A 25,273-nucleotide genomic window follows, 5' to 3' on the forward strand; every position below is an offset into this window, starting at 1 on the left:
CCAAAAGTAAGTGTTTCAACACAAGATTACTCTAAATTGTTACAGGCTGTTCTTTCCTCTGTTTGTTTTACAATCTCTTTGCACAGGGAAAAGTCAACATGCAGGAAATTCCATGTCTACTGGGTGGGAGCAGAGTGGATGGGGAAAGGCATGTGGGGAAGTATATAAGCCAGCAGCGCCACACAACAGCAATGAAACAGATCGCCCCTGTGCTTCAGCTGTAAATCAGGTATGTGAGATATTTTATTCCTTGCTTAAACTAGCAGCATGAATAGAATGTGAAACTGAGCATTAGGCTCAGTCAGATTCCAATTTCATGTAACTCATTTTAAGCTAATCTGTGTTTGTGACGCCAGCCTGTGTCCCTGGTTTTACTGAAGTTTGATTTCCCTCTAACTCTTCTCTAGAGCAGGGTTCACAAGTATGTTATTTAGCACCCACAACATGCTTGGTGCTGTACAGTGTGTATTAATAGATGAAGACTAATGCCAGGTTTTTTTAAAAGGTATTTAAGCACCTAAATATGCAGATAGACACCTAGTGCGACACCTGCTCTTTAGGCACCTAAATCCCTTTAAGAAATCTGGTCCATAGTCCCTGTTCCAAGGAGTTTTACAGACAAAACAGTTCCAGCTAACATTTTAGTTGTGTGTGGCCCCAAAGCTAAGCAATTAATTAAATGTGGCAAATTTTCAGAGATTCTGAGCCACTCCCAACTAATGCTGAATTCAGTAAGTGCTGTGCTCTGGGCGCTCAGCACCTTAGAAACTCACCCCACATGTATCAAAGTGCATTAATATGGACTTGGAGATCAACATTTTTAAAACACATTTTAAAATACAGGCCCTTATGCACTGGCTGAGGAAAATGATGATACAAAATGAATGGCTCTCAGAATGTATGTAAATATTTTAGTTGTTTTGGTGGATTTCCATTGAAAAACTGAGCAGGAGGAGTGAGTTTTTCAGAGGGATCAGACTGACAAGACAGTGATTTTTCTAGTACTTCCAGGGTAACAGTGTCCAAATTCAAAATTCTTCCACCCTTCCCAGACTCAGTCCTTCACAACCTCTTTGCCCCTTTCCTAAGCTCTGCAAAGTTCTTCCTCACTTTATTCCAAACTGCTGCCTTCCAGAACTTTCCCCATAGAAACCAAGATCCTTTCAAGCCACTGACCCTCACTGCTTATTCTCTGGAGTTTTTCTTCTCCCAGGCCTCTTTAAGAAGTCTCCTCCCCCCCAGCTGCCCTCTCCCTTCAGTGATAGTCCCAGGATACCAGATCTTTCTTATAGACACTTCCATGGTTTCTTTCCCCCAGAAAGAAATCTCCCACCTACCTGTCTCCTGAGTCTCCTCTCCCTAGTGCCCTACAGTCCTTTCTTTATAGGAACCACCCAGTTTGGTTCTACCCAGCAGGATCCACTCCAGAATTACCTGTCTCCCAGCTCCAGGTGCCACAGTATGGGCTAGTCGGGCTCCTCAGCTCCCCTTAAACCATCACTTGTAATGTGGAGTTTATAAACCCCATCACAGGGCAGTTAAAAAGAGGCTGAATAACTGCAGGGGATGTTTAGAGAATATCTGTGATTTTATTATGAGGGCCTGATCGTGCAAACCATTACTCAGCTCAGCATCCTTAATTGACAGACAAAGTTCCACCAGTCTAGACCAGACCTTTTGATCATTTTCAAAATGGAGCACTTCCTCTCGTGTGACTTTAGCATGTCCTGTGTCCAAATACAAGAGTGCTTCATCATGGGTAGATTGTGGAACAATTCAGGCAATGTGTCCCAGGGTCCCCCTAGGTTTAACAACCACCAGGACTGAATTGCATTGGCTCAATTGTGTTATTCTGTGTGACAGCCTGAGGTGGACTAAACTAACAGTGCCCCGTGCACTACAAGAATGGCATCTAGTCAGGTACCGAACCTCCAGTGCCCTCAGGACAAAGCCCTTATAACCATTACTTCCTTAAAACACAAGACAAATATGAACTACAAAATAGGATATTCAGGAGAACTTTCCCTCATCATGCCTCATTATGTCCCTATATACGCTCTACAAAGTTACCTCCATGGTGTTTACACCTTCAGTTGTCTAAAGATTGTTACCATGTTCCTCACCCAGCCTTTGTCATCTCTAACCCCAGCTCTGTGTACTTAGCTCTTTTGAGCTTTCCTCAGTGGTCAGGCCCTCAGCCCCTGGTGGATTTTGTGGCTCTTCTCTGAATTACTGGTACTGACTCAGATATCTTTCTGGAACTGAGGTGAACACAGGGTTCCAGAATGGCAGGACAGAGCTTTCTAGTAAGGGCATCCCACCTCCCTGCTCTGAGATGTGCTGACTCTCCAAATGCAGCCCACTAATTACACTGCCTTTTTAAAAAAAGAAAATTGCTCGTTCTCATCCCCAGGTGTCTGTTTAAAGCCTTTCTACACAAAATGAGGAACCTGATTGTGTGTGTGCTCGCCCTAGCGCTGATGGCACAAGGTGAGTCCCCCGCTTGTAAACCCTCTGTTGCTTCTCACCATCCTTCATGTTTTCCTAACTGACCCTTTTGTTCAATAAGAAACCTTAGAAAGGAAAAGTTAGACAAAGGTAGTTCTACACTTTCGGCGGGGTGTAGGGTACAGACACTGTACGCCCAGCTATCTCAGCTATAAACAGCAGGGCAGGCAGTGAGACACTGCTTATGTGAGTAAAGTGCTCTACACACCTGAACCCTAGGGTGTGTACACTGCACAGCTCTCTCCTCGCCCAAGCCATGCCTCCCTCATCTGCACTGCCATTTTTAGACTTTATTGTCCCACTGCCTCCCGGCTGTGGAGCTTTTCCCTACCGCAGGGAAAGGCTCTGCTAGTGGGGAATGGCTCTTGTGCGGGGGATGCAGTGGGGAAAGGCTCCCGCAGCAAGGAGGTGCCAGAGCCTTTCCTCACTGCCTCCCTCCTGCCAGAGCCTTTCACTGCTGCCTGTAGCTATGCATACCCCACATGCTACCGCAAGTACAGACAAGCATAGACAAAGTCAGAGACTGATCCATCCTCCTCCTGCCCACCAAGTCTGCATGTTTCCATAGCTAGAGATCTATCTATGCTACTTATAATCACCCCATTATCATAGTATCTGATCACCTCACAATCCTTAATGATTTTACCTAAACAACACCCTTAGGAGGCAGGTAGTGCTATTATCCCCATTGTACAGATGGGGAACTGAGGCACAGAGTCGCTAAGTGACTTGCCTTAGGTCACACAGGAAGTCTGTGACACACCAGGGAAATTAACCCACGTCTCAAGTTCCAAGCTCACACCCTACTTGCTGGGCCATCCTTCTGTTCACTCTACCCTGCCCCCACAAAGAAAAGTTGGTGGGGAGGCCTTGCATTTCAATCACTCCTGGGTGAAAGAAGGCACCTTAGCCATTGTCCTGTTGACCCTCATATTTTGTCTCTTGTTCCCTTTAGCTGTTGTGTCTCTGGAATGTTATCATTGCCCTAATGGAGGAAGATGCTTCACCACTCAGAAATGCAGGGATGACCAGGATCAATGTATTACCATGTTCTTCCCGCTCTCTGGTAAGAAGGACAGAGGCAGGGGAACAGGCTGGGGTCACAGACAAGTCAGATTAATGTGATACGGAGCTAAGTGTACAGCAGCCATGGTGGGTCAGGCCTAAGTCTTTGACCAAGTTCCCCAGCCATTGGTGAGTGTGGGAGGGGCCTGAAGAGAGTTAACTTTGAGTGTCCAGCCCAACCCTGCCCATTGTACCCAGAAGGAGAGCTGCTGGATAACTGCTATGGTACCACAAGAGGCTGTGAGGTATGAAGATGGGAAACAGAGACAAAGCAAAAGGGAAGAGGGAAGATAAACAGGGAGAAGTAGCAAGGAAATGGATAAGGAGGAAGGGAAGAAAAGAGGATCAGAGGAAGGGGTGAGAAGAAATAAGAAAGGTGGAGAAGCAGAAGGTGAAGAGGGAATAAGTGGTGATCTCACCCAAGTATGCCAAGTCACAAAATCCCTGGAGTTATTCCATCTTCCCCCCTCTCTCTCTCTTCCTGTCTCCCAGCTAAATACGCTAAGCGATGCTCCAGGACGTATGAGTGTGAAGTCATAAAAGCCATGGGGGGGTCTGCAGTGCAGGCCATTTGCTGCGGCACTGACCAGTGCAACCGATAGACAGGAGCTCCTGCACTCTCAAGACCAACACCAGCAGGGTGTCCCTCTCCCCCTGCAGTGTGACTCACAGGCGCCAACTTTTCAAACTGCTGGGGGGTGCTCGACCTCCGGCTCTGCCCCAGGCCTCGCCTCCACACCACCCCTTCCCCCAAGGCTCCAAACCCACCCTGCCTCTTCCCACCCCCGCTCCACCCAGTTCTGTCCCCTCCCAGAGCATGCCATGTCCCCGCTCCTCCCCCTCCCTCCCAGCACGCCCAGAAACAGTTGTTCGCGGCGGGAGGCACCAGGAGGTACTGATCCACGGGATCTACTGACGGATAGTAGCTGCAGGGAGAGCTGGTAGGGAGGCTGCCGGTGGGTGCTCTGCATCCACCATTTTTTCACCGTGGATGCTTCAGCACTGGAGCACCAATGGAGTCGGTGCCTATGGTGTGATTAGAGCCTTGCTGCCATCACGCTCGCTCACTCACACACACACACACACACACACACGTTTGCCATGGATGTTTTCAGCAGCTGTACTAGTGACTCCATGGACAGCACTAATACTAAAGGATATTACAGCCCCAAATCAGCTGCAGTTACTTTGACTTTATGTCCATTTACTAACATTTTTACAACATAATCTTTCCTGTTTAATTCGGGCCTGTAAAGATGAGGGCTGATAATGCAGGTAACGGACAGGTGGTGCAAGCTTTCCCCATACACAGCGCTGTCAATTCTGATCTGTAGCACACCTGTCATTCCACTCCTGGATTCGCTTGTATTTCTGCCAGCTCATCTCAACCCTGCGCCACAGCATCTCCTGCTACTCAGTCCTCAATAACTTGTATACTCCCACCCCCCCCACAGACCTGCTTATTCCCTTCAGTCCTGCCCTGCAGCCCCCCTGCTATTCCAGTCCTGGGATCCCCCTCACAGCTCTGCCAATGCCCCTGTGATACATGAAGGGTGGGGGAGTAGCTCCCTTTGATGGACACTCAGCCAGCCAGTTAGCTGTAAAATCCCTCTTGGTCTGTTCTCTGCTTGCTTTACCTGAAAAGGGTTAACAAGCCCACAGGTAAAAGAAAAGGAGTGGGCACCTGACCAAAAGAGCCAATGGGAAGGTAGAATTTTTTTTAATTTGGGAAAGAAACTTTCCCTTTGGCTGTTGCTCTTTGGCCTGCGGGGGACAGAGCAGCAATACTGTGCAAGGCTTGAACCAGATATGAAAATTCACCTTCCATACCTAGAAGAAATTATTTGGCTAGGGAATGTTTAGTTAGACACAATCAGCTTTATTTTGGCTTGTGGATCTCCTCTGTGCTAACCCCTGGTGCTTTTCTTTGCTTGTAACCTTTAAGCTGAACCGCCAAGAAAGCTATTTTGGTTGCTTAATTTTTGTAATTATTTCTTTTAAGATCTAGCAAAAAGCCTAAGTTCCACATATAATTTTTTCCTTTACGTTTTTAATAAAATTTACCTTTTTGAAGAACAGGATTGGATTTTTGGTGTCCTAAGAGGTTTGTGTATGTTTGATTAGCTGGTTACCACAGCTAATTTCCTTTGTTTTCTTTCTCAGCTCTTCCCCGGAGGGGGGAGGGGGGGAAGGGTGCAATGGCTTGAGGGTACCCCACAGGGAGGAATTCTGAAGTGCTCCTTCCTGAGTTCAAAGGGGGTTTTTTGCATTTGGATGGTGGCAGCGTTTACCAAGCCAAGGTCAGAGAGAAGCTGTAACCTTGGGAGTGCAATACAAGCCTGGAGTGGCCAGTATTAATTTTTAAAATCCTTGCGGGTCCACACTTCCTGCACTCAAAGTGACAGAGTTGAGATTCAGCCTTGACATCCCCTGCTACTCCAGGCCTGGGCTCCCCACCTAGCTCTGCCAATGCCCCTCAATCCTTCCCCACAGTACCCCTTGCACATCGCAGGCTACTGCACATCACCCACCCACTCCTCTAATAGGCCCGTGGCCTTTGGCTGAGGTACTGAAGTCCTCAAATCTTGATTTTAAAAGACTTCAAGTTACAGAGAATCCATTTACTCTCATTCAAGCTAGCAAGTGACCCATGCCCCACGCTGCAGAGCAACATATATAATCCTCAGAGTGTCTGTCAACCTGATCGGGGGGGGGGGTGGAGATTCCTTCCTGACCTCATATGGTAATAAATTAGACCAGGAGCATGTGGATGAGACCAACCAAGCAGATACTTGTGAAAGAATTCTCTGTGGTAACTCAGAGCAGAGCCGTAACTAAGCATATCAGCATCCGGGGCCATCAATCATATTTACGCCCCCTAGAGGTGACGTGTTGGAGGCACGTACATCTCCAGATTTCTACCTCCCATTTAACACAGAGGTTTTCAAACTGTGGAGTGCGCCTCCATAGGGAGATGCACCGCACAGTTTGAAAACCATCTCCTCCTGCCAGGAGCCAGCAGATCAGAAGCTGGTGGGAGCTGCCTGGCCCTCTTGGGACCCGGGCTTTCCATGCTGTGGGACCTAATGCCCTGGCTGGCTGCCCAGCAGCCCTCCCTGCCCTGCTCCCTCAGCCAGCTGCCTCTGCATGACCGGGCACTCCCCAGGCAGGATGGGCAGCACAGCTCCAAGCTGCACCCCTGACACTCTTGCCTCTGCCCCAAAACGAGCCCGGCGCCAGCCAGCGACACCCCCTGGAGCCAGCCTCTGCCCATGGAGTCTGGCTGCCATGAGATACTCCCCGAGGTGCTCACTACATTATTCATCCCCCTTGGACACCTGCCTCTCAGCAGCCTGGTCACACCCTGCTCACGGCCTGGGCACCTGCCATTGCAGCTGGGTCACTCTCCCCACACTCCCTGCATACAGAGCAGATCCCCGTGCTCCCCTAGGCTGCCCTGCCCCAGCCCTGTGGCTGCCAGGCTTGCGGATGCACTGCCTGAGCTCTGCTACCAGGGCGGACTCACTCCCGCCAGCTCCAGAAACCAAGGCTGTGAGAACGGAGCAACCCTAGGCTTACCATATTTCAAGTTCCCAAATAGAGGACACTACTAGGGGGAGGGGGAGGAGGAATTGAAGGGGGCCCTTAGGGGGTGCTGCCGGGGGTGTCTGTGTACTGGGAGGTGCTAGAGGGGGTATCTGTGGTAGGGGTACCCACCGGAGGTGGGCTGCCAGTGCTGGGAGAGGATGGGTCAGCTTAATGGGGGAGCCAAGCCCCAGCTGCTGCCGCTATGCTGATCAAGCCCCCACAGCCTCTGATCAGGTTTCCTGTAACTAACGAGGAATGGTCCTTACAGGATTTGTGGGGCTATTTACATTTTGGCTGAATCCATAATGATCTGAGACCCCAGAGCACGCAGGCCTTAATTAAAAAAAATAAAAATAAAAAAAAACCTTCAAGTTAACAAACTTGAGCTAAATTCCTAGTGAAGGCTAGACAAGGCAGGCTGTAGTTTTCACATAAGTTAGCAAAGAAACTAGAGCTGGACTAATTAACCACGTACTAGGATTCGAATGCTCCCAGAGCTTCAGCGGCCTGGTATCCCCTCCCAACCTCTCAGTATGAGTGCGATGTCATGAGGGTCATGGGCAGATCAGTACTGAAGGCTATTTGCTGCCGCACTAATCTGTGCAGACAGACAGACAGGAGCTCCTCCACACGCAAGACTGGCAGGTTGTTATCTCCCTTCACCTCGCACAGCAACTGGACCCCTCACTAAGGATACTTTGCTGCTCTCTCTCTCTCTCTTTTTTTTCTCCTCCTGGAATCTGAACAAACTTGGAAGCTGATGTTTCCAGGGAGTTACTAGTAGAGATGTTGGAGACACCCACATGCCAGGACAGTGATGATCAAAAATATTAAAATGCAAAATCAGCTGAAATGGTTGTTTATAAGTAAGGGTTTATAAAATGTAACAACTGTTCAAGCTTAAGTGATGCACAGAAAGGTGAGGGGCCGACAGGTATAGTGTAAGCCTCGTTTGGTCAGTTCTGACCTGCAGCACCGTTATGTCAGTCCTGGATCCCAAAACAGTACTGCCAATGCATTTCAGTCATGTAACACAGCAACCCCTGCCATTTAGTCCTGAGTGTCTTGCACCCCACCCCTATCCCTTAGATTGAAAAGAATTAGCAGTACTCTAATGCTATCTCTACTTGAATCTATCCCTCTACTATTCCAGCCCTGGGCTCCCCACACAGCTCTGTCAATGCATGTGAAAAGATTTCATGGAATCTAAGGAGATGAAATTTCTGAATGGAGAAAAAACCAAACACAATAGTCTGAATGAGTAAAAGTCTGAAGTGGTATCAGGAGTGTGCATGGGAGTGGTGCGCAAGAAGGGACATCCCCCCCACCAATAATCGACAGGAGCCCAGAACTCCTCTGGCCCCAGAGCCAGGAGCTGATGGCTCCTCCAAGCCCCAGCAGGAAGAGCCATGAACATGGGGCCCCAAGGGATTCCCGGGGGAGCTGACAGATCCTCTGACCCTGGGCCCCAGCAGGGGCACAGAATGTGCCCATCTAAAAGATGTCAATTTTTTTATTCCTGTGTACACTCCTGAGTGGTCTGAATACAAACATTCTAGTTTGGGTCACTGTCTGTCTCCAGATTAAATGTATGATATTAAGGAAGAACAGAATGGCAAATAAGTCTAATTAAACAAAAAGAATGGGTTATTTAAACTACCCACATATAAATGTCACATCAGGGCATGACGTAAAGAAGCAATTTCTCCAAATCCTAAACTATTTCTTCTTGATTAGCTGGGACCCACAAGAGGAGAAGCTGTTGTTGCCTTAGTCCTAAATTACACCCAGGACTCAGTTCAGGTACCATGAAGAATCCACTAAGCAGGAAACGTACCATTCCCATCAACCCACTCCCCACAGCACATGTTTCCGTTCCCCCACCCACAGTAGGGGAAATGGGTAGAAACTCCTTGAAAGACCCTGACCCAGGAAGTAACCACTCTCTAGGGGAAGCTGTGGTCGCATGGCGAGCCATTAGTGGAGCAGGGAAGCTGACTGCCAGGGGAGCGCATTGAGTTACCACATGACAAGCAGAGTAGCAGGCTGCAGCGAGATCCAGAGATCTGCCCTGATGTAATCCCTGATCCACAATGATACATAAATTTAATACAGTTTAATTCAATAAATTGAATCTAAGTTTGTCCAGGCTATTGTATGACATTACCGTTATCTGTCACAATCATAGATTTCCACCACAACTTCAACCAACACCACCCATTCATCAAACTCTCTCTAGAACACTCACGCACCAGCATCAACTTCCTGGACACCACAATCAGCTTCATCAATGGTATATAGTTGTCAGTAGGATACAAGAAACCCCTGGATTCCCACACTTACCTCCACAGATCTAGCAACCCAACCACACACCTCAAGAAATCTGTTATCTCCAGCCAGGAACTCGGATAACACAGAATATGTTCTGAGGAAAGAGTCCAGGATACACACCTTAACACACTTAAAACCTCTTTCACCAAACAAAGACACTCCAGAGAAGTAGATCACCTCATGGAACAGGCCACGCAAATACTCCAAGAGAACCTGTGACAATATGGAGGGAGGGGAGGGGAACACCCAAAAAGCACTGACTGCACACCCCTAGTTGTCACCCACCACCCTGCACTGCAACTCATGCAGAGTATCTATGACATTTCAGGGTGAAATCCTGACCAGTGAAGGGCTGTGTCACCCCTACCCTGCAAACTGGGATGCTTTACAATGCTGTGCTGCTGAGGATCCCAACCTGGGCTTCTCACAAACGGCATGCAGGTCACACCCTGAGTGTCTGTGTATGGCCACGGTTCTTGTTCAGCACTTTTGATCCCAGCATCCTTTTCAGCAAATATCACTCACACTCTGGCACCCACCAGCCTTGGCTATTACTTTCAGGGTGACCCCAACACAAGTCTAGTCCAAAATTCTCCCCTCCCCCCCCCTGAAAACGGTGTTCTGTACTGTTCTGCCCTCTCCTGGACAGTTCAGATGTTTTCGGAGCATTGTGCCTGTTTATCGTTCCCGTACAACAACTTGCCACCTTAAATGGAGTTACCCACACAGTTCATAACACTGGATTGATTGTAATTAAAGAACAAAAAGTTTAACTACAAATAGATTGATTTTAAGTGAGTACAAGTAATGAGGCATTAAAGTCAGAAATGGTCACGAGAAAAAGAAAGATAAAACACTTCTTGATACTAAAACTTTACAGCCTAGGCTTTGTTCAAGGTAAAATTCTTACCACATGCTCCTAACAGCATTACTGATGAATCCTCAAAGTCAAAGAGGTAGATTCTTTTGTCCTCTTAGGTTCAAGAGAAAAAGGAGAGGGAGAGATAATTTGGCGTGTTTTTGCCCCTCACTTTTATAGTTCAGTCACGCTTTGAAATGCATTTTCCTGAGAGTGACCCCTAGATAAAGTTCTTTCCAGCTGAGAGCCAGGAGACATGGAATCCGATGGGAGGGGGGTTGCTAAAATGCAGATCTGTTTTGTTCCCGCTCCCTTTCTTTGCCAAAGAATGGCCACTTTATAGGGGATGGTCCATCAGCTTTGATGGCACTTGCCTGGTGCATGAACTTGTCCTCTGTCTTGGAGAAACAGGTTTACCAACTTCCCAGACTTGATTTCAGTTATTAACATACTGTTGCTACATACATTTTCACCATAATATTATTGACCAGTGAGTTATTAGTTTTCACATGATATCTCACAAGGCATATTTTGTATAAAGATTACTATAAGAGTGTGTAAAGCAGGGGTGGGCAAACTACAGCCCAGGGACCGCATCCGGCCCTTCAGACCTTTTAATCCGGTCCTCAAGTTCCCGCCAGGGAGTAGGGTCTGGGGCTTGCGCCACTCTAGCGCTCCTGGAAGCAGTGGCATGTCCCCGTCCAGCTCTTATGCATAGGGGCAGCCAAGGGACTCTGCACGTTGCCCCCCCCCAAGTGCCGCCCCCGTAGCTCCCATTGGCAGGGGCAGCACCTGCAGACGGGGAAGGGTGCAGAGCTGCCTGGCCACGCCTCCGATAGGAGCCGGAAGGGGGACATGTCTCTGCTTCCGGGAGCTGCTTGAGGTAACCACCACCCGGAATCTGCACCCCTGAACCCCTCCCGTGCCACAACCCCCTGCCCCAGTCCTGATCCCCCTCCTGCCCTCCAAACCCCTCGGTCCCAGCCTGGAGAACCTTCTTGCAACCTCCAACCCCTCATCCCCAGCCCCACCCCAGAGCACGCACCCCTAGCCGGAGCGCTACCCCCTCCCACCGCACCCCATCTCCCTGCCCCAGCCTGGAGCCCCCTCCCGCACCCTGAACTCCTCATTTCTGGCCCCACCCCAGAGCCCGCCCCCCTCCCACACCCCAACCCCCAATTTTGTGAGCATTCATGGCCCACCATACAATTTCCATACCCAGATGTGACCTTTGGTACAAAAAGTTTGCCCACCCCTGGTGTAAAGTGTGAATACAGGGGTACATTCGGTCACAGTATCAAACAAACAATTACAACCCATATTTGATGGGGACCACATCCTGAAAGGACTCTTTTCTGTCCCCCTCATTTGCCTTTCAAACAACCCCCAAACTTGCCACGCTCAGCATTAGAAGCAAGCTCCCCACAGACCAAGACACACCAACTCCAAGCAGTGCCTGACCCTGCCAGAACAGATGCAAAACCTGCAGACATATCTCCACTGCTATCATGATCAACATCCTCCACAACACACCTTTCAAGATCCATGGGTACTACACACGCCTATCACAACATGTGATGTACCTAGGGTTACCAGATAGCAACTGTGGGGGGTAATAGGCACCTATATAAGAAAAAGTCCCAAAAAACAGGACCGTTCCTTTAAAAACACGACATCTGGTCACCCTAGGTGTAACTCATAAGCGCATCAAATGCCCTAGAAGCGACACGTAGGGGAGACATGGGGGCGTCAAGTGCCCCCCCAGATTGGCCTGGCAGGGGCAGGGAGGGAGAGGGGCTTTGTCCTGCTCTCCCTGAGCCTCTCTCCCTGGCAGCCGGGCAGACAGCGGGACGGAGCCGCTTCTGCCTGAGACCCCCTGGCTGGGAGGCAGAGCTGGCTCTAAGCTAGGAGTCACTAGGGGATGCTGCAAGGAATTCTCCCCCTCTGCTTTTCAGGTGAGCATTACTTACGGGGGAGAGTGTCAGGCTCTCAGGCAGAAGCAGCTCCATCCTGCTCCCAACCCAGCTGCCAGGGAGAGTGGCCAAAGGTGTGGGGGGAGGGAGGGAGTGCAGGGGAGGCAGGCCCGACTCCTGCTGCCGGCGCCAGGCCCCCGCTAACCGCCTCACTGCCCTGGGCCTCCCTGCCCTGCTGCTTCCCCCACAGCTCCTGCCCCTGCAGCCCTTGAGTGATGCCCCCCCACCGCAGAGTGGCCACTCCCCCCGCAGGGGTGTGCAGGTACTCGGGCTGTGTAGGGCACCACCATAGGTAGGGACAGCCCTGGCTGTGGCCCCGGGCTGGGTGCAGACCGGGAGGAGTCACTGAGCAGGGGAGACACATGGGGAGGTCAGGTGTCCTCACCTTTAGTTTGTACCCCCCTAGTATGGGGAGGCACCAGTCATCTTAAGCTACACTCTGAAATTAACTCACACAGAAAAGCGATAAAAGACAAAAAAACCCCACTATCACTCATGGGTGAACACTTTTCACAAAACGATCACTTCATATTTGACCTCTCAAATCTCATCCTCAAAGGAAATCTGCACACCACCTTCAATAGACCAGCCTGGGAGCTTAAATTCAGAACTCCGCTACACACCAAATAACATGGACTCAATAGAGACATTGGTATTGTACAGGGAGATTTTGGCAAACCAGTAAAGTGCCTGAAACCACTATTGCTTATTGCTAAAAGCAGCCAAGTCAGCAGGCCGTAAATTGGCTATGCAGCAGCTTTAGCTTAACCAAGGCAGGAGGGGAGAGGGTTTTGGGTACCACAGAAAGGACAGCTTGACCCCGTGTCCTTCCTGATAAGAATTGTGTGGAAGTTGCTGATACATGCTGTAGCGGGGTGGCTACCCGACTCCTGCCTGAGGGGTTTAAAACAGCCCTGGCAGAGGGCTGGGGCAAAGGGAAAAGCTACTGGGCTGATTGGGGAAGTAGCCACAGCTGGGCCACGCCCCAATCAGGCCCCAGCTGGCCCTATATAAGAGGCTGGAAGCCAGGGAACTCAGGAGTCTCTCTCTGCCTTCAGAAAGAGAAGGGCCTGGCTGCAGGGAGCTAGACAGGGTACCTGTGATGGAGCAGGGCTGGGGACAGGCTGGGGACCTCTAGCCTGGATAGCCCCAGGCTGCGGTCTAGTATTAGGCCAAGAGGTACTGGGGGTTGCAGAGGGCAGCCCAGGGCTAGGCCAAGGCAGCAGGTCCAAACCCCCCTTGCCAGTGATAAGTGGCCGATACTGCAGTCTGCCCCAGGGAGCGGGGGCTAGTTGGTGACTGGCAGTGGCCTAGTGCTGAGGCAAGGTGGGGAAAGTGGGTGGGGTTCCCCTGAGAGGGGAGACCTAGTGTGTGGGTATTGCCAGGGGGCAGCACCCAGAGCAAGGGGCACCGGGGTCCAGGGAGGGACACGGGGGCCAGAGAAGAGGAAAGGCAGATCACCGGCCTGCAGAGGGTGCTCCAGAGGCTGGTGAGCTAATTCCCTGGACGACCAGCAGGAGGTGCTGCAGGGGTTAGTCCGCCTGTCTACACATGCATTTTAGGGGCCTCAAGGCTGCAAACTCTGGAAAAAAAACCACACTTGGTTAATCAATAATCACAAGGAAACCTCTTGCTTAACCATTGAAACTGCTTGCTTAACAAGGTTTCTTTAAGTGACATGTCATTGTATTACTAATGTATAAATAAGGGGGGGAAAGTTTGAGGACTGGTCTCTCTCCCTCTGGATGTATCTTGTGTTCCCCACCGGTAGACAGGCTGCCGCTGTGCCACTAGAGAGCCACACTCCACTTCAGTAATTATCGAGGGTTGGGGGTGGTTTACTAACCTGTTGCAGATGTGTGTGAGTGCTTGAGACTAAGTAAAGTTTAGCTTTAAGTGAAAGCACTTTTGTGTTGTCCTATTTGTGCCAGCCATCTATCGGTAGGACGGCCATGTCTCCCCTGATTTATATCCTGACATCACCTTGCACAGTAAAAGTTACCAAGAGCTTTGGGTTGAAAGAACCCTGGGTAACAGAATTGGGAGGCCCCAGCGAGGAGTGGTAGAGAGGAAGGAGACGGATGGTACAAACAGTTTGTCATTTGTCCATTGCAATAGGAGGTAAAAGACGGCGGGGTGGGATCGCTCCCTACAAGTTCCTGTGTCACAGTTCGCGAGTTAATTTATGGATACATTCTGTTACTGGGACTCAGAACTCAGGCCGATTGCCTGCTCGAGTGGAGAAATTATGTCCAGAGACAGGGAACCAACTCCAGGACACAGCCCCAAAGATCAGAGCTGACAGACCTTAACACTTTGCCAATGACATCGTGCAGAAACTGGAGTCCCCCAGCTGGACCTGATTCTGACTGGCCATCAAGAAAAGTTCATGTGTCTTATTGGGAGTAGTGAGTACTGTATGTGTAGTGTGTGAAGTCTGTTTTTGGTGATTGCTAATAAATAGAGGTTACGTAGGATGTTACTGTGTAGGGCTCTTTCACTGGTAAAAGACCCAATAAACCTGCAAAAGATTAAGCCCTGAGTCCACAGGGAAAGGGTATTTGCCTGGAGCCCATGGAGGAGTAGAGCCCGGAGCCCACTGAGGGGTAACATTAGGTGTTTTTCGCCTTGAGCCCTAGGAACTGGGTAAAGGTGGGTGCCCTTGAATGTGTGAGTAACAGAGAATTTTGTGCGGGTAACAAATTTGGTGGAGAGAATGTGGGCAGCCTAAGGTCTTTTGGACTGAACTGATAAAGTCTAACACAGTAAACAATAGCAAAGTACCTGTGCCTTTGTTCAGAAAGGGTCGCTACCTATCTGGCAGAATGACCACCCCAGAGCAACAAGAGAAAGGAAACAAAGAAAAGGGACCAGGAGGGGTGGGGGCTAGTTGAGGAGCCCCCCCTCCTTGCTAAATGGTTAGTGAGACAAAGCTTGTGCCCATGGGAAGGGGCAGTTCAGCGAGGAAAGCAGGATCAGGCCCAGACAAGCAGGCAGGCAACAGATAAAGAGACTGGAAAACAGGTTGGGAGCCCTGAGGGGCAGAGGGGCAGGAGTAAGGAAAGGAGTAAGTACGTACAGGCATGTGGAATTCAGATCCCTGCGACAATGCTTGGAATAGTAAAATCTGAGTTGATGAAGGTGTCATTTTGTGAGATAAGCAAGTGATTTAAGGAAAGAGTGAGAAGTTAACTCTGCAGAGGCTGGAGGGAATTAAGCAGTTGAACCTTGTAAAAATGTTAACCAAAAAAAAGTGTTCTAGAAAAAGAATTCTTGGTTTCTTTACAGCCATTCTGATAGAAAAATGGGCCCTTTCCCAAGGAATGGTTGTAAATAAGCCAGGCAAAAAGACAATCTGATTTAAATCATTTGACTGAACAAACTGACCCCAAATGTATACCAATGTAATCTATGTACAGCTGTGTAAAAATTAAAGCAGTGTAAGGGATGTTAAGTAAGAGTATGTATGTATCTGTGTGTGTGTGTGTATAAATATATTGTGTAAATATGTGGAGTGTTTAGGACCTAAACCAACACTCCTGGCTTGTAAAACTCTGTTTTGTAGAAAGAACAGGAGTACTTGTGGCACCTTAGAGACTAACAAATTTATTTGAGCATAAGCTTTCGTTGGTTAAGATAAATTGGTTTTTGTTTTGTTTTGGTTTTAAATAATATCACTAAAAATCCATTTGAATCTTTCATTCAAAGTTGCAAAACTGATGGACACTTTTTGCCAGACACAGGTAACTGGTGTTGTTTGGCTTTGGTATTTAACATTTAACCCTTAAGGTACCCCAATGCTTTATAAAGTTCAATATCTTTTTAAAGACCAAAGTCGTGGCTGCAGCAGGGCAGTCAAACCCAGAAGAATGGGGAGAAATTCTGGACCCCCCCCTTTTTTTTTTTTTTTTTGTAACAAAATAGCAGATAAGAGTTGTAGTAAAAGAATAAGAAATTAAAAAAAGACAGTGCCCCTCTGGAGCAACAGCAGGGGTGAGGTGCACAGAAAAAAGAAGTAACATTTGAAACAATGAGCTTTAAGGTGGCTTTGAGTAATCAGACTCTCACTTTGATAAAGGTACATGAAAATGCTGTGAGCACAAAAGAAACAATTACACCTTATGTAAAAATTGATATGGCTAATATAATGTCATAGAAGTTAACCTATGAAAGGAATGTGCATTTTTCCCAGGACATGTGTAGTGTATATTGTAGAAGGGGTAAAAGAAATGCAAACAAGACATGCTATTTAATTAAAATCCTATTAGGGCTCTAAAGGGAGCCCCAATAGGTTGTGTTTTCTTTCTCAGATTGCGGTGTGTTTTGGAAGCAGGGGTTGAAAGTGAAAAGAAATCAAAACTTGGGTGGAAGTTGATTGTGTCCCTTTTAAGACAGGGTCTCTGAGCTGTTGATGGCTTTGGATCCAAAAGCAAGCCAGAAAGCCTCTGTGTTAATGCAAATTACCGAACTGATCGAGGAAGGAGAGAACTGCCCATAAATGGCAGCACAAAGGAGCTGCAGATAATGAACATACCTGGTCAGCAAACTACCTGAAACCAAAAGGCTCAAATTATGACCCTCCAGAGGAAGGTGGAAAAAGAAATCAAACCTAAAAATAAGAGAGGGACAGGTTAACCCTAAGTAGGAAAAATAGACTTTTTTATGTATGCAGCGTGAAATCTGAAGACATGCATATAAGCAGACCCCTTTTGTACCTGACACCTCTACCTTTTAATTCACCAAAACCCCAAGGATATAATTAAATTAAAAAGCCTCTGCAAAAATGTCAAGAGAACATTGAACACACTGGCCTCAAAAACAAACTGTCTAAATAAAGGGCATGGTATAACCAGATACTTTTAATAGATTTGATGTTAATATTAAACATTGGGATAAATGTAATGTTAATAAGTACCCCTGTAACAATGTATGGTGTGTATGATTTTTTTAAAAAAACCTTTAAGGTCATATGGTAATGATGCTTCTCAGCTATTACTTGTGCATAAACGTAAAGCTTAGCACAGCAGAAAAAACATTACAAACTTGGTCTGCTGTATAAGAAGAAAAAACTGAGGTACACCACCTCACAAGTTTCATAACTGAACAATGGGATAATTTCCCCTAAACCCTTAAAAGGTAGGAGCCATTGAAACCTGGCCTGCCTATAGAACAAAAACACAAGAAAGTATGGGGGTAATTCCTATGTTTTGCCTGCAATCAGCAGGGATATTTGTAAAAGGAAGCAATATTTTAAGCAATAATCTGCCACCCCAAAAAGGGTAGAAGCATGGGGGTTTTTTTTTTGTCTTTCAGAAAATCGGGAAAAGCCGGTACAGCTGAAGAGCAATCCAGAATACCATGGATCTACTGTCATGACAAAGATTGTTTTGTCTTGTTTGTTGTCTTGTTGCTAACATTATTGTGTATTGTGTTACAAAAAAAAATACTTCATTAGACAGAAAAGGATTAACAAATATTTTAACTGTATTTACAGAAACCAATGTTGCAGAAGGGCGGAGGTCAAGAAATGCCAGTCTGTTAACAGGAAAACATCCTTAGGTAGTAAAGGCACATCTAAAGGCAAAATATGCATGAGACACAAGGTTTATCTGTTGGTGGGAATAAAAGGATGGACATAAAAAAATTTTGAAGCACAAAGTGGAAGTACAAAGGGAAAAAAGGTATAGGCGAGTCGCATCATACGCGCATTTAACTTACGCGAATTCAACTATACGCGCTCAGCAAAAAAAAGAAAAACAACAAGATACCTGTAAATAGTGCAGGCGATTCCACCCAATGAGCGTATGCCCCGGAGTGAGTGTGAGATGGAAGACGTGACTCTGCTGTTCCCTCAGTCGGTCTCAGTTCCCGTGTGCCTCTCATAGTCTGAGCATCTCGCTGCGCTGAGTGTGATTCTAGTGTTTAAAGATACGTATTTTTCATACATGGCCCCTAAACGCAAGCCAACTACTTCATCTGGTGCTCAACCGAAGACACAGCGATCTGTTCCAATGCTGGAGGAAAAACTGGCTGTGTTGGACTTATTGAGAGACGGTATGTCGGTCTCCAACGTGGCGCGTAAATATGGCCACACGGAATCTAGCATCCGTGCCATCAAGATTCGACAGAGAAATTCATCAAGCCGTGGCATCAAGTGCTCCAATAACTGCGAAGGTGACGAGCCAGGTGCGTGATAAGACTTTAGTGAAGACTGAAAAGGCATTAAACTTATGGCTGGAAGACATGAACCGTAAACATGTGCCTATCGATGGCAACACGTTGTGAGAAAAGGCTCTTACCCTCTATGCGCTGGTTCAAACCTCCTGTCGAAGAGGGACTGCCTTCCGATGAGAAGCAATTCAAAGCCAGCCAAGGTTGGCTTAACAGTTTTAGGAACCACTTCAACCTCAAAAATGTGCAGACTGCATCTGCCAATGAAGAGGCAGCAAAAGCCTACCCCAAACAATTAAAGAAAATCATAGAAGAAAAGGGCTATCTTCTGGAACAAGTTTTTAATGCTGACGAGACTCGGCTCTTCTGGAAAAAAATGCCCAACCGCACTTATATTTCGAAATCAGAAAGACAAGCCCCTGGCTTCAAAGCAGCTAAAGACTGTGTGACTGTTGTTTTGTGGCAATGCGGCTGGGCATTTAATAAAGCCGGGCTTGCTCTACAGGGCTGCAAATCCCCGTGCCCTAAAAGGCAAGAACAAAAATCTCTCCTGCCTGTGTTCTGGCAATCAAATAAAAAGGCTTGGGTGACGGCAGCATTATTTCTGGATTGGTTCCAGAAGTGTTTCATTCTGGAGGTCAAGCAGTACCTCGAAGAGAAAGGACTTGACTTTAAATTGTTGCTGATCGTAGACAATGCTCCTGGCCACCCTGCGGCACTCTGGTTTGCACATAACTATGTTGAAGTTGTCTTTCTCCCCCCCCCCCCCCCAATACCACCTCCATCCTCTTGACCAAGGCGTCATTAGCTGTTTCAAGGCCACGTACACGAGGCTTACGTTCTCACGGATACGTAGCGCTATGGATGCTGATCCCAATCTTAATGTGATGGAGTGTTGGAAGTCCTTCAACATTGCCAATTGCATCACTTATATTAAACAGGCAATGGATGCAATCAAGCCTGAAACAGTCAATGCATGTTAGCGAAACCTATGGAAAGAATGTGTGAATGATTTTAAGGGTTTCCCGACCATTGACAAAGAAGTGAAACGCATTGTTCAGGTGGCCAGGCAAGTGGGAGGTGATGGCTTCGTTGACATCCTTGAGGAAGAATTGAAGATTTGAGAAACATTGACTAACGAAGAGTTAGAGGAACTGAAAAATCGTCTACAGAAGACGAAGATGATGACAACGAACAGGAAGATCCAGAAAGTTGGAATCTTCATAAATTTGCTGAAGTGTTCCAAGCAACGAAACACTTGAATGATTTAATTTCTGAATATGATCCCTCTATGGAACGAAGCCTCAAAATCACACGTAGTATAACGGACGATTTGAGACCATATCAAGAAATGCTCAAGAGACAACAGTGACAGTTGTCTATAACCATGTTTTTCAAGGAAAAACAACCAGCAGCAGATCAGCCTATGCAATCAACTTCTCGAGCTGAACCAGAGCCAACCACTTCGTCTACAACTCGCTCTCCGTCACCCAAGCTCTCCGTCACCTCAGTCTCCTGGATCAATATCAAGCCCTGATGACCCCCTGTAATTAAAAATACAGTACTGTAAAATTATACTTTGCATATGTACTCTTTATTATATACTGTACATTGCTGTATAAATTATACATATTACTGTACAGGGTTGTATACACAAAACCATGTACAGTATACTGTACTTTATGGGCAATTTAAGGGATTTTCAAGGGTAATTTTGAATATACATGATTTTCGCCTTACGCACTGACTTTAGAACCTAGTCCCCGCATAAGATGTGACTCCACTGTATGTAAAAACATTGGTTACTAAAAGAATAAGACTTGCCAATTATTACTTCTTAATCAACTTCCAGCATGCAAGCCCAGCTGAATGCATCTGTCTTGTATAAAAATGGATGTAAGGAAAGAAAAGCCATTGCAACACCTTCCCTAATTACTATAAGGGGCAGTACAATAAAGGCCCAATGAAGGTATACCTACCCTAATACTATCTCAATGTGAACTACTGAAGGTTACTGGATTTGCCTTGTAGCCAGGAGGGGTGGGTAGCCTAAAGAAAAGGCTCCCAAGGTATGTAATGAACTGCTGTGGGTGGAACTGGATTAGAAGTTGGAGTGCCGGATGCTACTAACGTAGAGGTATTGGCAAACAAATGAAGTTTTATTCTCATAAGGATTATGATTTACTTTATGAACATAAGTGTCTCATATTATAGCAATTAGAGGATGTGATTTTGAATTTTGTGTACCCGAATTTAAATATAGTCAGTTAAAAGTGTCTTATATTTTGTATTCTATTGTAACATCTGTGCCCCTTGGAATGGATTTAACTGCTTTACAAAGATTGCTTGTACACCCTGATTTACAGATCCAGCTATATACTGCAAAACAAGAAGGGTGCAGAGTCATGGTTACTGTGCATCATAATGCCAATTAAATTAAATGGGTATTAACAAGAATTGGCCAAGACCTGTCACACCACTGGTGGGAAGTGTTAGTGGGAGGGTCCCCCACTGGCACAGGCATCCTGAATTTGGCCCTACACCCCCATCATAGTAATCTTGGGGTGCCAAATAGTAGGGGTTTTTGTTACAAGGCTGATGACATGCTGGACCTGGTGCAAAATCCAGTAACTGCAAGTCCCCCGATACATGAGTCAGTGGTTACTGCCACTGGCACTCTTACTCGAGAAAGGAACATATCGAACTTGTCGCCCCTCCCTTAAATGGGAGAGTAGGCTAAAATGATCGCTCAGCATAGCAATTGACAAGTATGGCATGCCAACAAGAAGGTCATATGCTCGGTCTCGGCTGATCCTTCATTGGATCTCAACTCAGGTGCATCCAGAAAAGGTGTGGCAGCGATCATGTAAAGGCTCCCTTGTGTGAAAGGTGACCTTTAAGGAGGGGAACTGTATAGCAAACCAGTAAAGTGCCTGAAACCACTATTGCTTATTGCTAAAAGGAGCCAAGTCAGTCCATAAATTGGCCATGCAGCAGCCTTAGCTTAACCAAGGCAGGAGGGGAGGGGGTTCTGGGTGCCACAGAAAAGGCAGCTTGACCCTGGGTCCTTCCTGATAAGACTTGTGTTCAAGTTGCTGATATATGCATTTTAGGGGCCTCAAGGCAGCAAACTCTGGAAAAAAACCACACAGGGTTAATCAATAATCAGAAGGAAACCTCTTGCTTGACCGTTGAAACTGCTTGCTTAACAAAGTTTCTTTAAGTGACATGTCATTGTATTACTAATGTATAAGTAAGGGGGGGAAAGTTTGAGGACTGGTCTCTCTCCCTCTGAATGTATCTTGTGTTTCCCACCAACAGACGAGAACCACACACAGCTTTGGTAATTATTGAGTGTTGGGGGTGTTTTGCTAACCTGTTGTGGACGTGTGTAAGTGCTTGAGACTAAGTAAAGTTTAGCTTTAAGTAAAAGCACTTGTGTTGTCCTGTTTGTGCCAGCCATCTATCGGTCGGACGGCCGTGTCTTCCCTGATTTATTTCCTGACACCACCTCACACAAAGTAAAAGTTACCCAGAGCTTTGGGTTGAAAGAATCCTGGGTAATAGTATAACCCTTCTGCCAGGGGAGGCAGAAATAAGGGCTGGGTTCAATATGTGGGGGGGTTCCTCTTAACAACACAAACCAGAACCAACCCAGTAATATGGGAAAACTTAACACCACCCCTGGGCACCTAGAAAAAGCAATACTTCCCCACCCACAAGCACTGAGTTTGTGTATAACAAAAAATAACGTTTAGTAAAAGGGAAAGGGAACCCAGCATTAGTTTGGGAAAACACCACAACCACGCTCAGAAAACGTGTGATCATAAGCCAGCCTCACCCCACAGTGCATTGGGCAGTGTCCTTTGTCTCAGTTTCCCACTAGCACATCACTCTCTTCTCCCTCCACTGCCCCCCACTCACAGTTGCTCTCCTTGGTCAGCAAAGACCCAGAGTTCAGAGCTGTGCTCATGGGGGTTCACTTCCCACCCGGGGGGAGGGGGGCAGGGAGACATCAAGCAATGCCTCAGCTGCTGCTGACACCTCCACAACTGACTCACCGTTGCCACCGTTCACTCTGCCATCACTGCCCACTGCAGCCATTAGTCCCTCTTGCACCTCTAGTTGCTGCTGCCACCGTTGTTTACTCTGGCCCTGCTGCTTCTCTGCTGCTCTCTGCCGCTCCCTGAGATGCCCCATTCTGAAGTTCTACCACTTAACCCAGCTCTCAGGGATTTCAGTGGGTGGTGGGGAATCTTGCTGCAGGTTGGGCAGTCTTTTTCACTGCGACACTGTCCCACAGCAGGCTTAAGGCTCAGCAGATAGATCTAGTTATCAGTGATTTCAGCCCTGGTGATCACTTAACAAAACCAAGACTCTCAATTGAGCCTAATCCGTTCTGCCTATAAACACTGGAGAGGGGGAGGCAAGTCTGTACTATAATTTACATCAGCATAACCATGTGGCTCAGAGGTATGAAAATCCACACCCTTGAGCGACGCAGTTATACCAGCCTAACCTCCCGATGTAGATGGCACTATGTCAATAGCAGACCTTCTCCCATCAACATAGCTACCACCTCTCATAAGACAAATTAACTACGCCAGCAAGAGAAGGCCTCCAGTCAGCATAGTAGTGTTTTCACTGAAACATTGCACTGGGACAGCTGCAATCAACTTTTTTTTTTTTTTTTTTTTAGTATAACCCTGCTCTTAGGGAGCACTTATCCTAAGATTGTGAAAGTAGAATGAATTATATTGAAAAAATAGAATGGATTAAAGAAATGCTGTATGTATCTTTAAGCAAAAATAAGGAATGCTGAAATACAGGTGTCAGGAAAAGGAACATTAAGGCATAAACAATGAGTCCACTTAAGCTAATAGTGGAACATTAGCTGGAGATCTGTAAAAGTTAGTAAGGAAATTGAATATGTATGTCTAGCCTTAGGTAAACTTGTCAGTTCTGCTTTCTTTGTCCTCTTGTTAAGTTCGCGCCCTTTTTATCTGTATAAAATAAGGTAGTGTGGGTCTTGCATGGTGCTCACATTATCTGAATGTATTAGCAGAGCGCTGTGCTAATAAACAGAGTGGTCTAACAAATTGTGAGTCCTGAATCTAACTTTGACAGACAGCTGCAATCAACTTTTTTTTTTTTGTAGTATAACCCTGCTCTAGGGAGAGCTTATCCCAAGTGGGAACATCTGTCCTCACCCTCTTTTCCCTTTCATTGGGCTTTGGCATCTCTACCCCCTGCTTAGCGAGTACAGTTCAGATGAGGCTGACCCCTTCAATCAGGACAAGCTAAGCACAGTTCTGCTGCCCTTTACTCATACAATCAGGATAGCAACATATCATTACCCCTGCATTCAAAGTGATTTGTTGTAACACAACAGCAGCCAAAAATGATCACTTTGGCAATGCAGTGCTGTTTGCCAAGTACCTCGGCAAAGTAGGTCTTTCTGCAAATACCCTCTGGTCCTGAAGTTTCCCCTGCCCCCAAGCTCATTACTAGAGGTCACGGGAGACCTCATTCAGCCCCTGCTTACATCAGTTTTATGTGTCGTTACAATAATCTGTAACTCATTAACTCTCCTTTATCCTATGACTGCAGAGGTGTTAATTGCCCACTTCATTCTGAATGGTTTCTTGAACATGTGTTGACTATGCTTAACACGCTGTTTCACCTTGTATTTAGCTGTGACACTGATTACTTTTCCCAGACCTGAAAAACAGCTCTGTGAAGCTCGAAAGCTTGTCTCGTTTGCCAACAGAAGTTGGTCCAATAAAAGATATTACCTCACCCACCTTATCTTTCACAATACTGTTTCCCACATATATTGGGAGCTCAGCTTACTATCTCAGATACTTAAACTGCTTTTAATTGGGCAAAAGACTTTAAGGGAAGGTGGGTCCTGTCTGGTATATCATTGTTTACTGTGCCTAATAATAAACTGTTTAAATTATCAGCCTAACATCTATTTTTCAAAACACAGTATAAGAGAAATTGGCACAGAAAATTATATTATTTTCATTACAAATATTTGCACTGTAAAAAACAAAAAGTATTTCTCATACAAGTACTGTAGTGCAATCTCTTTATTGTGAAAGTGCAACTTACAAATGTAGAAATATTTTTACATAACTGCACTCAAAAACAAAACAATCAAAAACTTTAGCGCCTACAAGTCCACTCAGTCCTACTTCTTGTTCAGCCAATCGCTAAGACAAACAAGTTTGTTTACATTTATGGGAAATCATAGAAGATTAGGGTTGGAAGAGACCTCAGAAGGTCATCTAGTCCAACCCCCTGCTCAAAGCAGGACCAACCCCAACTAAATCATCCCAGCCACAGCTTTGTCAAATCAGGCCCTAAAAACCTCTAAGGATGGAGATTCCACCACCTCCGTAGGTAACTCATTCCGGTGCTTCACCACCCTACTAGTGAAAGAGTTTTTCCTAATATCCAACCTAGACCTCACCCACTGCAACTTGAGACCATTGCTCCTTGTTCTGTCATCTGGTACCACTGAGAACAGCCTAGCTCCATCCTCTTTGGAACCCCCCTTCAGGAAGTTGAAGGCTGCTATCAAATCCCCCCATCACTCTTCTCTTCTGCAGACTAAATAAGCCCAGTTCCCTCAACCTCTCCTCATAAATCATGTGCCCCAGCCCCCTAATCATTTTCATTGCCCTCCACTGGGCTCTTTCTAATTTGTCCACATCCTTCCCATAGTGGGGGGCCCAAAACTGGAGGCAATACTCCAGATGTGGCCTCACCA

The 25,273-nt window shown here is 46.7% G+C and overlaps 1 protein-coding gene across 1 annotated transcript; it reads left to right on the forward strand.

Annotated features, from left to right (window-relative positions):
* The first annotated feature begins 2,441 nt into the window (after positions 1-2,441).
* Positions 2,442-4,175, forward strand: LOC135878397 (CD59B glycoprotein-like). Its single transcript, XM_065404101.1, has 3 exons — positions 2,442-2,490; positions 3,464-3,574; positions 4,066-4,175. Exons 1-3 carry the CDS (start codon positions 2,442-2,444, stop codon positions 4,173-4,175), a joined length of 270 nt encoding a protein of 89 aa, XP_065260173.1.
* The last annotated feature ends 21,098 nt before the right edge of the window (positions 4,176-25,273 follow it).

Source organism: Emys orbicularis, chromosome 1 (genome assembly GCF_028017835.1).
Source record: "Emys orbicularis isolate rEmyOrb1 chromosome 1, rEmyOrb1.hap1, whole genome shotgun sequence".
Classification (NCBI taxonomy): domain Eukaryota; kingdom Metazoa; phylum Chordata; order Testudines; family Emydidae; genus Emys; species Emys orbicularis.